The sequence below is a fragment of the Corylus avellana genome, chromosome 1 (genome assembly GCF_965113065.1).
Source record: "Corylus avellana chromosome 1, dhCorAvel1.hap1.2, whole genome shotgun sequence".
Lineage (NCBI taxonomy): Eukaryota > Viridiplantae > Streptophyta > Magnoliopsida > Fagales > Betulaceae > Corylus > Corylus avellana.
This window is the reverse complement of record NC_142490.1, coordinates 16678867-16694932: the sequence shown is the minus strand read 5'-3', so window position 1 is coordinate 16694932 and position 16066 is coordinate 16678867. Positions and strand designations below refer to the sequence as shown.

The following is a 16066-nucleotide window of genomic DNA, read 5'->3' as shown; positions in this document are numbered from 1 at the left end:
TATGGAGAAATGCATGCAGAGGATGAAGAGTGAAACAATTGTAAGATTGGCAAGCTATTTACCATAAAATCGCAAAACAACAAATAAATAAATAATTAAAATTTTAAAAGAAAAAGAATCTAAATTGGGCAAGTAAATAAAAATTAAATGTTATGTAAAAAATATTACATATATATATTATTAAAGTAACTTTCAAAGGGGGGCTATAATTGGAGGATAGAGCCGTACTAACCTAAATAGCTATAGAAAAATATTAGACCTATAAAATAACTCATTTACAATTTGTTGATATGTGTTAGCAGTTAATTAAATGATATTAAAAAGCAAAAAAAATTTAAGTAGTTTACGTTGTTCCAATCATATATTGACACGCGGGAACAAGTTGTAAATAAATTATAGGTGTAGCATTGCTCTGGCATATAACATTATTAATTAGGCCAATAATTATATAAATCCATCCTCACACACCAATGATGTCAATATACTCATGCAAGGGCAAAAAGGAGCTATCGATATGAAAAGTAGTATTGTTTATTTAGTTAAAAGGGTTCGATATTTTGTAGTTAATTTGGAATTAATTTTTGTCTTATCTGCTCAAAAATGTTTACTTAATTAACATATCCTTTCGAGATTTCTGTGGTGAAAAGTTGTGAAAGTAATATGTAAATACACTACAAAAATATACAGGTATTAGTGACCTAAGATTTGTGACGTGTCAATGGCTAGACGCGTCACTAAATGGATTGTGATGTGTTATTAGTGGCGTGGGTCACATGCAGTGGCAGATTTAGGAATAGGAGTTACAGGAGCGTAAAAAATTAATTTTTTTTTCTCCTTATGTATTATATATATTTTTTATAATACGGTAAATACAATCAAAAAATAAATTATACCATAATATATGTATCACAAATCAAATCAAACTCATCAAATTACCCAACAAAAAAACAAAAAAAAAAAACAAAAAATCAAAGTAACTATTAAAAATCTTCTTCTAACGACGTCACAAACGAATAATAATTTAAACTACTTATGAAATAAACTAAGCACAATTAAATGACTACTAGTGTTTAAGAAAAATGAGTACTTTTAGTGGGCTATTAGCATACGGCTATTTCTTTTAGAAAAACCTCAAATCTCAAAGCATGAATTATATTAAAGTTTAAGCCTACATAAAAGAGACTAGAGTCTAAATTTAGCAGCAAAAAAAAAAAAAAAATCACATTTATCTATCAACTATGACTAGAAACATTAAAAAATTCACCCACTATCTTTTTTTAATAATAAACTATTATCTATTCTCTCTCCACTAATAAAATATAACTTTATTCTCTCTCTCTTTAATAAAAAATAGTCTCATTTCTCTACATAATGGCCATTTGAACGACCAAAGCAAGGCCAAGGGTGCCCCTGGTAATTTTTTTTTACCAGGGGCACCCATAAAATTCTGATTGAAAATACTTAATAAATTTTTTTAAAAAAAAAATTACCAGGGGCGCCTGCCCCCAGGTCGCCCCTGTGTAAATCCGCCACTGGTCACATGGCAATAATCCACCAATCAAGAATTCCATTTAGTGAAATAGCTATGTGGCGTCACTGTCGAGATCAATTTAAAATATGCACGACATCTAAAGGAAGGGTGTTACACATTCATCTTTTGTTCATCTTTTATTTTATTTATTTTTTATAAATCTACCATTAAATCTGTAGGACCCATGTACATCTCTTATATAAAAATGGACAATAAAAAATGAAAACCAAATATTTTTCATAAAAAAGTAAAACTTGAGGCTAACTACAAAACAAAGTTTTTATTCAAATTCTTCAAATTTGGTCTTTTGAATTGACTTTTATTTTTACATCACATACATGTAATCTCTTTTTTTTTTTTTTTTTTTTTTTTACATGTCCGCACAAGAGGGGGGAGGGGGATTCAAACTATTGACCTGTGCTTCATTAGACGTGATCCCAACCGATTGAGCTACCTCTTAGAGACCATACATGTAATTTATTAATTCTATTAAAAGTACATGTAAACATTAGAGATTCTAACAACATAGGTCAATTTAATATATTGGGCTTAATGCCAGCCCAGTTAAGAAGAAAACTTATTCTTAACTAGAATAAAATTTTATTTTTTTTAAAAAAAAAAAAATGTAAAAAGAAAGCCACTCTTTTTCAAACTTTCATATTTTTTTGTTTCTCTATTAATTTTTGAGCCGTAGAAAGGAGGAATTAATTATTTACTATTTTAGTACATTGGAAGAAAGGTCAGTCCATTTTCATATCCGGTGAAATCATACCACGTGGTCAATTCAAAATGACTTCTTTGACCTCCACGCCAAACTTCAGTAAAATTAGACCCGAATAACGTCTAAATTCCCAAAGGAAAAGTGAGTTACTGAGTAGCATCTGCTTCAGTTGAGTAGCATCTGCATGTACAAAGTTCCATTTAGATTCTACATAAAGTACATCAATACATGGCTGTTGACTAATTTAGTGTGTTTTTTGATCATATTAATAGGGAGACTCTTTCTTATATGCTGTTTACTTCTTGTAATGTCCCAGCTTATTGAACTCTGCTTGCATTGCCTGTCTCAAACTTCTTCTGCAGTTTACTTGATGTTCCTAATCTGTGATCACAAATGTGGTCATTGCCTCATTTTTTTCCTTTGTCATCTAAATCTCAAGGAAGTTTCAATTTCATCTTACAGGTCTGTATACTTGTGGATAATCTAGATCTAGAAAATGTAAACTCTTCTAATTTGAGGGCTGCAATCTCTGCTACCCTCCTCCTTCTGCCACCAAAATTCACTGAGGTTTGCTTCGTTTTCAACCCTTGACCACTCTAGAACTACTAGAATTTGTTAAGTGATTATATATTCATGCAGGAAGATCTGTATGCCAAAATATGTAGCCTCTCATATATGGGTGATTTGCGTATGCTTTTTGCAGAGGACAAAAATAAGGTAGTGGTTGACATAGCTCAAATAGATCTTCAGAGTGAAACTGCTTCTAGCCTTTCAGGCATTAACATCTTTATGCTTGCTTGCTACTTTGCATCTATTGGATCTGTTGGAATTATATGTTGCTCTGATTTGGCTGAGATTAATTAATAATTGGCCAAACTTATGGACTATTTTTAGTGAATAATTTTTTTGCTATAAGTTTATACAAGAAGATATGCTTGTGGAAGACATTATACAGTTCTCACAACTAGAACCGGAAGTTCCTTAAGTGCTAGTTTTTAACCTCCAGTTCATAATTACTTGTTTTTCCATTGCAACTGCTTAGTGGATGTCTTACTATTTTTTTCAATGTCAATTTCTATTTTTATATCAGAGACGTTAATGCAAGTTACATCTGGTATGGCATTTCTATGGCCCAACAGGAGACATTGTTTACCAACATGTCTTTAATTTGTTCTTACAAAAGTTCAGTTGTTCATTAATATAATTTTCCCAGGTGAAGAAGATTGTACAAGGGCAATTTGATTTATTCCTGTCCAGGTAAAAGTCATTTCTTTAAGAGTATGAGGCTATAGACTTGTTGAGACTCACGTCATATGAACTAGCCAAACAAATATTTCCCAGGTCTGCTTAGATCCTTAAGTTATCATTTTAAATATGATTCAGTATACTATCTTTGATTTTTTAGGTTCTGTTCTAGAGAGACCTCAATGTTCTAACCTCATATCCTGCTTAATGAATCAAATATGTTTGGGGCCTTGAATCAAGTTATAAAGATGATTCAAATATGCCTTTTTACCTCTTAGAACAGGATTGTGGCTTATCATAGCTCGCCATCTTGTTAATACCCTTCCTACAATGGTCAGAAGCCAAATAGGCATGAAGCTGGGAGAGAAGAAAAAGCTGAGTGACTCTGGTATGAACTTCAACTTATCTTCGGAGGATTTATGGTAAAGAGTAGTTTGTGAAGAAGCAAATAGATTCCATAGTTTTATCACTACACATCTACACTCATCCCAACTTTGTGTACTCAATTTTACTGGGAAAAACATGATTTGGGTCATTCATTTTCAAACATCCATTTGGATGTTGGATGACAAGCAAATGGTGTTACCATGTTACATTTAATTAGACGAAAGTTTCAATAATTATGCCAAAGTTGAGTTGATAATAACATCTTTTTGAAAAACTGAAGGTCAAGTTATACATGAAGTGAAGTTTTGATTGACTAGAGAGATGAGGCTGCAAAATGCATGCTGAAGGTTCTGAGGCAAAAGGTCATGGTTTCAAGTGCAAGGCATGCTGTCTCTGGGCTACTGACCGCTGGTGGTGTAAATGCTGTTAGACATCTTGCTAACAAAATGTGCAAGGCTTGGAAATCCTTGAGATGAGACTTCACCTCTATTTTTTGATATATATATATATATATATATATATATATATATATATATATTTAACACAGTTTTGAACTGGTACTAGTTCTGGCATGAACTGGTGGAGGCCCGGAGGGTTTGCTCCCTTCAAAGTTCAAAGTTCAACACCTTATGGGTGCAAATAATCTCTTGAGGCCACACTCTCTAATGAAAAGCTAGCGATTTAACTAGTTCTGTGTAGGAAAACTTTCGAAAGTGCGGTGCACGAAACCGGAGTTTACTCTGCAGAGGTGAGTCCGAAGAGCCCCACTTTAAAGAGGTTCCCCAACATCAAATATATATATATATATATATTCAGTTCCCACTCAAATAATTTGTTTCCAAGAGGACTAATAAAGAAAGCATAATTTGGCAAGGAATACCCTAGAATTCAACCTTTATTAAAATAGGAGAAAATACAGATTTCCATATATATCCATACAAAACTTACTTTTTGACCAATCAAATCGATCCCTTTCATCCAATCTCATGATTCTTTTGACAATGAGTAATACTACTCTTCACACTCATTTATCACATTCATTTCACACTAACTTACATGATATGTTTTAAGTGATTTTTTTTTTTTGTTTTTGTTCAAATGTAGACATAAAAGCTACTTAAAACATATCATATAAGCCGGTGTAAAAGAGTGTAAAAAATAGCATTACTCTTTATTTAACAAATACACTATTTCTTTGACACACAAGTTGATCAGTGCATCCAGGCAAGCCCATGTGGACTTGTTGGGGTGCAATCTCATGCTGACGGTGACCACAGTATCATAACTCCATTATAAAGTTTGCAGGGGGCAGCCACAAAGGAATAGGCTTAGAGTATAAATCAAAGGTTTAGCCTTGTTTGGGAAGCAAGATTTTTCAACTCAAACTGAAATTTTTTCTAAATTCATGTTTGGCAATTTTTTAAACTCAATTCAACTCAACTCAAAAAATTTCAACTTAACTCAAAAATTTTCATCCCAATTAATAAAAATTATAAATAAAGATTGAAAAAATAAATAAATAAATTTAGGATAGCAGAAATACCCCAGGTGGTAGCTGGGCCACCCCAAGCCCAACTGGGGTGGTCCGACCACCCCTTAATATTTTATTATTTTTTTAAACTTCTTATTATTATTTTTTTAATTAAATTTAAAATATATAGAATATTTTATTATTATTTCTATCAATGGGACATATGTTTCATTTATGGCCCTAGAGAGATCCTAATTATTAATTGGATATTCTCCAATCCAAAATGGACCGGAGAAAATCCTCTACCGTGTTTGACCCACATTCCTTCGTGGGCCATGGGTCGAATAATGAAGGTTGTTGATAGAGGACAATTTTCAATCATATTTGCTTTAACAAAAGTGACATATATAGCGATTCTGACATCATATGGGGACATAATTAATGGCGTTGGAAAGCTAATTTAGAGGGTTACAAAGTCATATTTCATTAAGTTTTTCTAATTCAAATGGTTAGTAATATTTGCCGATAGTTAAGAGTACTAATTACTAACGTTCCTGCTCTGCTAGTTAACGCGCTTTGGACGAATTTTTTTGTTGTGGAGCCCACAAGATCTCCATCAACAATTAAATAATTGATGCAGTGCAACTTGACTTTGATACCAATTAATGCAGCTTGTCGTGATTAGTTTGCCAAGACAAACAAGATAAGAATCACAACTCTTCTTAAAACTAATAATCAATCTAGGATTTAATGTGGATAGAAAAGAAAACCACTCTTAAAAGTGTTTTTCATTGATAACTGGTCAAAATAACACAATAAATTAAGGCTATAGATAGCCATTACATATATTTATATTACCTAGACTCCTGAACCTAAGAAAACGCTCAAATAAAAGTTTGTTCACAAAAATTTATTGGAGCTTGTCTGAACGTGTAAGAGGCTCTTTCGAACCTAACTATGGTTTCCTTGTATTCTTACATGAATTCTCAATTCACACAGCAGCTCGTTCTAAGCCAACTTTAAATGAGTGCATCTATGAATAACTCATTCGAACCCAACTTCATATGAGTTATTGAACGAGCTATTTCGTCAACTCGTTTTAAAGTTTGTTCAAACATAAACAACAGACGAGCAATTTTGTACGGCTTTTCAATTTTCTTTTTACGGTCTATTTTAACTCAGTAAACATTTGAATTAGAAAAACTTAATGAAATATGACTTTGTAACCCTCTAAATTAGCTTTCCAACGCCATTAATTATGTCCCCATATGATGTCAGAATCGCTATATATGTCCCTTTTGTTAAAGCAAATATGATTGAAAATTGTCCTCTATCAACAACCTTCATTATTCGACCTATGGCCCACGAAGGAATGTAGGTCAAACACGGTAGAGGATTTTCTCAGGTCCATTTTGGATTGGAGAATATCTAATTAATAATTAGGATCTCTTTAAGGCCATAAATGAAACATATGTCCCATTGATAGAAATAATAATAAAATATTCTATATATTTTAAATTTAATTAAAATAATAATAATAAGAAGTTTTAAAAAATAATAAAACATTAAGGGGCGGTCGGACCACCCCAGTTGGGCTTGGGGTGGCCCAGCCACCACCTGGGGTGTTTTGGCTACCATAAATTTATTTATTTATTTTTTCAATCTTTATTTATAATTTTTATTAATTGGGATGAAAATTTTTGAGTTAAGTTGAAATTTTTTGAGTTGAGTTGAATTGAGTTTAAAAAATTGCCAAACATGAATTTAGAAAAAATTTCAGTTCGAGTTGGAAAATCTTTGGGACGCAAGAGTTTCCAACTCAAACTGAAATTTTTTCTAAATTCATGTTTGGCAATTTTTTAAACTCAATTCAACTCAACTCAAAAAATTTCAACTTAACTCAAAAATTTTCATCCCAATTAATAAAAATTATAAATAAAGATTGAAAAAATAAATAAATAAATTTATGGTAGCCAAAACACCCCAGGTGGTGGCTGGGCCACCCCAAGCCCAACTGGGGTGGTCCGACCGCCCCTTAATGTTTTATTATTTTTTAAAACTTCTTATTATTATTATTTTAATTAAATTTAAAATATATAGAATATTTTATTATTATTTCTATCAATGGGACATATGTTTCATTTATGGCCTTAAAGAGATCCTAATTATTAATTAGATATTCTCCAATCCAAAATGGACCTGAGAAAATCCTCTACCGTGTTTGACCTACATTCCTTCGTGGGCCATAGGTCGAATAATGAAGGTTGTTGATAGAGGACAATTTTCAATCATATTTGCTTTAACAAAAGGGACATATATAGCGATTCTGACATCATATGGGGACATAATTAATGGCGTTGGAAAGCTAATTTAGAGGGTTACAAAGTCATATTTCATTAAGTTTTTCTAATTCAAATGTTTACTGAGTTAAAATAGACCGTAAAAAGAAAATTGAAAAGCCGTACAAAATTGCTCGTCTGTTGTTTATGTTTGAACAAACTTTAAAACGAGTTGACGAAATAGCTCGTTCAATAACTCATATGAAGTTGGGTTCGAATGAGTTATTCATAGATGCACTCATTTAAAGTTGGCTTAGAACGAGCTGCTGTGTGAATTGAGAATTCATGTAAGAATACAAGGAAACCATAGTTAGGTTCGAAAGAGCCTCTTACACGTTCAGACAAGCTCCAATAAATTTTTGTGAACAAACTTTTATTTGAGCGTTTTCTTAGGTTCAGGAGTCTAGGTAATATAAATATATGTAATGGCTATCTATAGCCTTAATTTATTGTGTTATTTTGACCAGTTATCAATGAAAAACACTTTTAAGAGTGGTTTTCTTTTCTATCCACATTAAATCCTAGATTGATTATTAGTTTTAAGAAGAGTTGTGATTCTTATCTTGTTTGTCTTGGCAAACTAATCACGACAAGCTGTATTAATTGGTATCAAAGTCAAGTTGCACTGCATCAATTATTTAATTGTTGATGGAGATCTTGTGGGCTCCACAACAAAAAAATTCGTCCAAAGCGCGTTAACTAGCAGAGCAGGAACGTTAGTAATTAGTACTCTTAACTATCGGCAAATATTACTAACCATTTGAATTAGAAAAACTTAATGAAATATGACTTTGTAACCCTCTAAATTAGCTTTCCAACGCCATTAATTATGTCCCCATATGATGTCAGAATCGCTATATATGTCACTTTTGTTAAAGCAAATATGATTGAAAATTGTCCTCTATCAACAACCTTCATTATTCGACCCATGGCCCACGAAGGAATGTGGGTCAAACACGGTAGAGGATTTTCTCCGGTCCATTTTGGATTGGAGAATATCCAATTAATAATTAGGATCTCTCTAGGGCCATAAATGAAACATATGTCCCATTGATAGAAATAATAATAAAATATTCTATATATTTTAAATTTAATTAAAAAAATAATAATAAGAAGTTTAAAAAAATAATAAAATATTAAGGGGTGGTCGGACCACCCCAGTTGGGCTTGGGGTGGCCCAGCTACCACCTGGGGTATTTCTGCTATCCTAAATTTATTTATTTATTTTTTCAATCTTTATTTATAATTTTTATTAATTGGGATGAAAATTTTTGAGTTAAGTTGAAATTTTTTGAGTTGAGTTGAATTGAGTTTAAAAAATTGCCAAACATGAATTTAGAAAAAATTTCAGTTTGAGTTGAAAAATCTTGCTTCCCAAACAAGGCTAACCTTTGATTTACACTCTAAGCCTATTCCTTTGTGGCTGCCCCCTGCAAACTTTATAATGGAGTTATGATACTGTGGTCACCGTCAGCATGAGATTGCACCCCAACAAGTCCACATGGGCTTGCCTGGATGCACTGATCAACTTGTGTGTCAAAGAAATAGTGTATTTGTTAAATAAAGAGTAATGCTATTTTTTACACTCTTTTACACCGGCTTATATGATATGTTTTAAGTAGCTTTTATGTCTACATTTGAACAAAAACAAAAACAAAAAAATCACTTAAAACATATCATGTAAGTTAGTGTGAAATGAACGTGATAAATGAGTGTGAAGAGTAGTATTACTCATTGTCAAAAGAATCATGAGATTGGATGAAAAGGATCGATTTGATTGGTCAAAAAGTAAGTTTTGTATGGATATGTATGGAAATCTGTATTTTCTCCTATTTTAATAAAGGTTGAATTCTAGGGTATTCCTTGCCAAATTATGCTTTCTTTATTAGTCCTCTTGGAAACAAATTATTTGAGTGGGAACTGAATATATATATATATATATATTTGATGTTGGGGAACCTCTTTAAAGTGGGGCTCTTCGGACTCACCTCTGCAGAGTAAACTCCGGTTTCGTGCACCGCACTTTCGAAAGTTTTCCTACACAGAACTAGTTAAATCGCTAGCTTTTCATTAGAGAGTGTGGCCTCAAGAGATTATTTGCACCCATAAGGTGTTGAACTTTGAACTTTGAAGGGAGCAAACCCTCCGGGCCTCCACCACTTTGGCCGACCCTTGAAATTTATGAGGCTGAGATTATAACCCACCTTGACTCTCTTATTATTTTTTTCTTCCCAAAAGCAACTCTTTTACGTCAATATGCCACGTAGCATTGAAATTAGAGGCTCCTATGGATGCAATGACTTTTTGGATCTGCACTATTTTGAGCTGGAATCTTTGAATTTTTTTTTTTGCGAATTTCTTCCAATGGAATCATTATATGGGGTCCTTGTTGACTTACCAGCAAGCATGTGGGAGCATGAGGCAGATTTTTCTTGCAATGGATAAGGGTTGTGAATGCGGATTGTGGGATGGCAGCCCATAACAACGCCACCAACCAGGGTGCCCACGTTAGCATTTTCCTTTGCTCACGTGAGAAGGCAAACGGGCATCTACCTGTTCGAACAAGTGCTCTTGCTCACATGAGAAGGCAAACGGGCATCTACCTATTCGAACAAGTGCTCGGATAAGGTACAATAATCTGCTCGTATTGCATGCATTATAGGTAGCTCTAAGTAATATGGGAAGGTCACTAGACAGGGAACAAAAGCTTTTCTTAATTGCTACCAAACGGTCAAAAAATCTGCAAAAGGACCTATTGGCACTCCAACAGCCCATACCTTAAATTACTTTACAACTGGAATATAAAAATATCTTAACTCTTTCGATAAGAAAGAAGAAATTAGAACACAATCGTTGAAATCTTCACAACACAAAGCAAGTTGCCTTTCTATAAGTCCAATTACAGTTTTTCCAAAAGATTCGGCATCTTGTCTGCCGTGCCTGGTAGAAAACCAGATCCTATCTTGTCAGCATTGTCAATTCCAAGTCAAACATTGTGCATGGGGCTTGCAACCACACATTCATTGTCAATTATTGAGGAAAATATATGAAAAAATTCACAATTCCGCACAAATAAAACCACACTTGGTGAGATATGAAGGTTATATAACAGCACCAATCTTCCTATCTTTTTTCATCAGTGTCTACATTGCCCTTTAGTATTGGCAGAGAATACAAGGGAAAAACAATAACATGGGTTCTGTGGGAGAATCGGGTGATGATGTCCAACCAAGAAATTATTGGAGATGTAGCAAACAAGATTTCTTCCCAGAAGAATCCTTCCAAAACTGGGGCACATATCGATTTGCGCTATCGCAAATAGGGCTTCGGTTCAAAGATCGTCTCCTACGCAGATCAAATGATGCCGAGGAGATTGGAGAACTTCGTAAACAGAGCGAAAACGATATGAAACGATGCCTGACGTGGTGGGATCTCACCTGGTTTGGATTTGGCTCAGTCATTGGTGCTGGTATCTTTGTGCTCACTGGGCAAGAAGCGCATGATCATGCTGGACCAGCCATTGTTTTGTCCTATGTTGCTTCCGGTGTTTCAGCAATGCTCTCTGTCTTCTGCTACACAGAATTTGCAATAGAAGTCCCAGTTGCAGGAGGGTCATTTGCTTACTTAAGAATTGAATTAGGCGACTTTGCAGCTTTTATAACAGCTGCAAACATACTTCTTGAGAGCATTGTTGGAACTGCAGCAGTTGCCAGAGCATGGACTTCTTACTTTACAAGTCTACTGAACCGCCAACGAAACTCATTACGCATCCACACAAACCTCGCCGAAGGGTTTAATCTCCTGGATCCAATAGCTGTCACAGTCCTGGCAATTGCCGCAGCAATCGCAATGATCAGCACAAGGAAAACATCATACTTAAACTGGATAGCATCTGCAATTAACACGATAGTAATTTTATTTGTGATAATTGCAGGATTCGCTCACGCTGACACATCAAATTTGAAACCCTTTATGCCTTATGGAGCTAAAGGAATCTTTCAGGCTGCCGCAATTGTCTACTTTGCTTATGGTGGATTTGATAACATCGCCACCATGGCTGAAGAAACCAAAAATCCATCAAGAGACATACCATTAGGATTGCTTGGATCAATGTCCATCATCACTGTGATATATTGCTTAATGGCACTTTCACTGGCCATGATGCAGAAGTATACAGAAATAGATCGGGATGCAGCATATTCTGTAGCATTTCAGGGTGTGGGCATGAAATGGGCAAAGTACCTGGTAGCTCTTGGTGCCCTGAAGGGAATGACCACTGTTCTTCTGGTAGGGGCACTAGGACAGGCACGATATACTACTCATATTGCACGAGCCCACATGATTCCACCATGGTTTGCTCTTGTCCATCCAAAGACAGGAACCCCCATAAATGCTACACTCTTGATTACCATTTCAAGTGCCTGTATTGCTTTCTTCTCAAGCTTGGATGTCTTGGCTGGCCTGTTATCAGTGAGTACACTCTTTGTCTTTATGATGATGGCAGTTGCACTTCTTGTGAGGAGATACTATGTTACAGAAGTCACCCCACGAATTCACCTCCTGAAGTTAGTTATCTTCTTGCTGATCATCATTGCCTCCTCAATGGCAACTGCAGCTTTCTGGGGACTAAATCCTGATGGTTGGCTTGGATACACTATCACGGTTCCTCTTTGGTTCTTGGGGACAGCAGGAATTGCAATGTTTCTGCCTCAACAGAGGACGCCAAAAGTTTGGGGGGTTCCACTTGTCCCTTGGCTTCCATCCTTATCAATTGCAACAAATATCTTTCTCATGGGATCTTTGGGTTCTCAGTCATTTATTAGATTTGGAATCTGTAGCATTGTAATGCTAATATACTATGTATTCTTTGGTCTCCATGCAACTTATGATATGGCTCACCAGCAAGAAAAGCTGAAATCCCTGAATGATGATGACAAACCAGGGCCTTAAAATTACTGTATTTCTTTACCCTTCAGTCTGCCAATCCTTAATAAAATTTCCTTCCCACTTGTGTTTCATATTAAGATGCTCGAAGAGCCTGAAAATAGTGATAGGAAGTCCAGAAAGAATTATTCTCAATGAAGGTTTTGACGGAGCTTAACCGCTCTTCCTTAGCACAAGCGTTAAGCAATAATAATTTCTGCGATTCTTTTCCTTTTCTTCTATAACCATACAGTAGGAGGAAAGAGAGAACTCAAAAGACACATTACTAATTTAATATTAAAAATTTAAGCGAGACTCTTGCCCAATTTCATTGCCTCTTCAGTCTTTCCCTTCCTAAACAACCCACTAACAAGGGCTGAATAAACATACCCATTTGCACAATGCCTTCTCTCCTTCATAGAGATCAGCACATGAGCCCCATCAACAGCTCTTCCTTGCTTGCAAGCCCATTGATGAGTGTTCCATATGTGACATCGTTAGGCACACATTTACTCGATACCATTCTATCCAATAGACTCACTGCCTTCTCCAATTTGCCCTTGAGGCACAAACCATGGATGAGGGTGTTATAAGTCACTTCATTAGGAACACACCCTTTGAGAAACATATTATCAACGAGCTTTGCAGCACGTGCCAATTCACCCTTCTTGCACATCGCATTGATCAACACGTTAAATGTTGCAGCACTCGGGAAACACCCCTCAATTTGCATCTCATCCAACAGTGAAACTGCCTCGTCAATCCTATTCTCCCTGCACAACCCTTCCATCAATGTACTAAACGTGAACACATCAGGAATGCATTCCTAACCGGCATTTCTCTAAACATCTCAACTGCTCTATTAACCAATCCCAACTTACACAAAGCCGTTATAACCAAATTGAAAGTAAGCACATTGGGTGAAATATTCTCATTCCCACTACCCACAATATGCGAATGAAACTCTAATGCCCGAGAAAAACAACCTTCTTGTATAATAACATTATGCACAGAGTTAAACGACCTCACAGTAGTCCTACATTGAAACTCACACACCATTCTATCAAACAAGTCAACAGCTTTTTCGGGCAAATGCGCTTTCCCATAAGCTCTAAACATAACAACGAAACTTTTCTCAATAAACCTTCGGTTTTCGCGTTTCATTTGATCTAAAATCTTCTCTAACGACCGGAAATCAACAGAGTCGGCATAGTTCTCAATGAGTGAATAGAAAGTGGAATCACCCAACTTGTAAGAACCCAATTTGGGACTCGACTTGAAGATTTCATCAGGTATTGGGGGCTCAGTTTCACGACTATTTTCAGTTTCAGAGGCTTTGTTTGATGGAACGGTGAGAACTCAAAAGTGAGTGAGAGTGAAGCAGAGCAGGGAACTTACATGGGATTGAAGAGATGCCCAGCTTGAGGACTCTTCTGATAGAGTCTTTTAAGATACGTGTATTAGCATTTGCATAAACCACATAAAAAATTAAAACAAAAAAAAAAAGGAATATAATGGATAATCCAAATTATATGCAAAATTTAAAATTTCTTCAAGAGATCGATAACAGAAAGATAATTGCATATACATACATGCACTGCTTCTATTACTTCTATCCAAAATTTCTACGTTTTGATTTTTTTTTTTTTTTAAATAAAAAAAATACTCTGAAGTTTCAAAATCTTTTTTATGTTTTCCTCCGATCAATTGAACAATTATAAAATTTCCATTGTGGGGTAACTGTTTCGAACACCAATTACTGAAAATCAAAATTTCAATCCAAAGCTCTCAGCAATCGAAAGGGTTCTGACCATGGAAAATTCAGCAAGTCAGTAATTCACATTACAAATTATAGATGATCAATCAAAATTTTCAATTGAGCTCTCAATTTCAACTTGAAAAAGAAAAGCGCTAAACCCCAGAAGCTGATAAAGTGTAATACACACTAATTAATGTTCAGGGTGAGAATACTTCAAGAGAACAGAGAGAACAATCAAATGGGTCAAAGAAACAATGGTGGAAGAACAGCAAAAGGAACAAAAAAGAAAAATTTGAAGAAGTGGATCATGGCGAGTTACCAGTGGGAGTGATGGGCTCTTCAGGAACAGAAATTCCACGACATGACTTTATTGGGTATATGAAAATTGATGAGACTTTGGCTGCCATTCTCTCTTGAGTACTGGGTGTTCTTGTGTGTGTTTTGCTGATGATATATATTACACAGCCAAGTGCCAACTGCTGTGCACCTGGACGTTTTATATAGAGCGAGAGATCCATACCAATCCAAACAGCAAAAGGGTCAAAAAAAGGTGGGGAAAAAAAACAAAAAAACAAAGAAGAATCCAAATCAATAGATTTTTTATTACCAAAAAATAATAATAATAATAATTTTTATTAAAAAAAAAATAATGTTATTCAGCATACTTTAATGGTTTATGAGAGGAGTAAGTAATTTTCACTAGTCATTATGAAAGAATCAATAAGTTCCGAATATCTTGGCAAGAAATTTATCATGAAGTTGCTAGTTTTTATCAAATTGCTATAACTTCAGAAGTCATAACTTTCCTATCGCAATTTCCATCAGTGGTTGCAAGCTAAATATTCTTGCTCCTTACCTTCTCTTTTATGTAATCCATAAGCTAATGGACTTTGAAAAAAAAAAAAAAAAAAAATTAGAATCAGGAAAGTGGGGTTGTTAACGAAAAGCAGAGATGATATGGAAGTTTTATGTAATGAAAGTAGATTCCCTCCATGGAGTAAGCCTCATAAAACAGTTCCATTTAAACCACCGTAGCGCTTTCAAAGTCGAACCGGGTCGAGTGCAAACTAAATCTGATTCAAACGAGGCTCCATATTTATATACGCCATGATCACGCAATTAGCCTGCCACAAGAGATGCAAGAGTGGAAGAGGCTGATTGTGCTAAACGATGATTGATCTTTTAAAGGACTATTCAATTGAAGATCAAAGATGGGCATACTTTGGGCTGCTATAAATTGTTTCATCTCCAGGCAAACATTACCTAATTGTGAAGGAGGATGACTTAATGAATCTCAACTATGTTTGTTTTGCTCCGTCATCCCTCCAAAGAAAAGAAAAACATTTTCCAAATTCTACAAAAAAAAAAACAGCCATTTATGGTAAAATATTTTTGCAGATGTTGGTCAATTTGTCCATTGTGTGGACCTAGAAATGATGCTTCTGTGCAACAGGATAACTAAAGGTGTACTCTTGCAAATACCCATTTTACTAGTGTTCCACCCCCCTTTCTTTTTTGAATTAAAATTGGGAAAATGAGTTATAAAGGAGGATTTTTATCGCTCTTGATCCGAAAAAAAAAAAAAAAAAAAAAGAAAAAAAAAGAAAAAAAAGAAAAAGAAAAAGAAAAAAGAAGAAGTGGGAGATCCTAAACAATAAAAAACGGAAAAAGGGATAGACTCTCCATTCTT

At 34.8% G+C, this 16066-nt stretch overlaps 1 protein-coding gene and 2 pseudogenes across 1 annotated transcript; 2 read left to right on the top strand and 1 right to left on the bottom strand.

Moving 5' to 3' along the window:
- Positions 1-2645: 2645 nt before the first annotated feature.
- LOC132169247 (uncharacterized) lies at positions 2646-4360 on the top strand (annotated as a pseudogene).
- A 6283-nt stretch (positions 4361-10643) lies between these two features.
- On the top strand, positions 10644-12703 carry LOC132170232 (cationic amino acid transporter 5-like). Its single transcript, XM_059581131.2, is given in 2 exon segments — positions 10644-12626; positions 12629-12703. Coding segments are annotated over 2 exon segments (1797 nt in total). The 5' UTR covers positions 10644-10886; the 3' UTR covers positions 12686-12703.
- Positions 12704-12802: 99 nt separating this feature from the next.
- On the bottom strand, positions 12803-14783 carry LOC132169245 (uncharacterized; annotated as a pseudogene).
- Positions 14784-16066: the final 1283 nt, after the last annotated feature.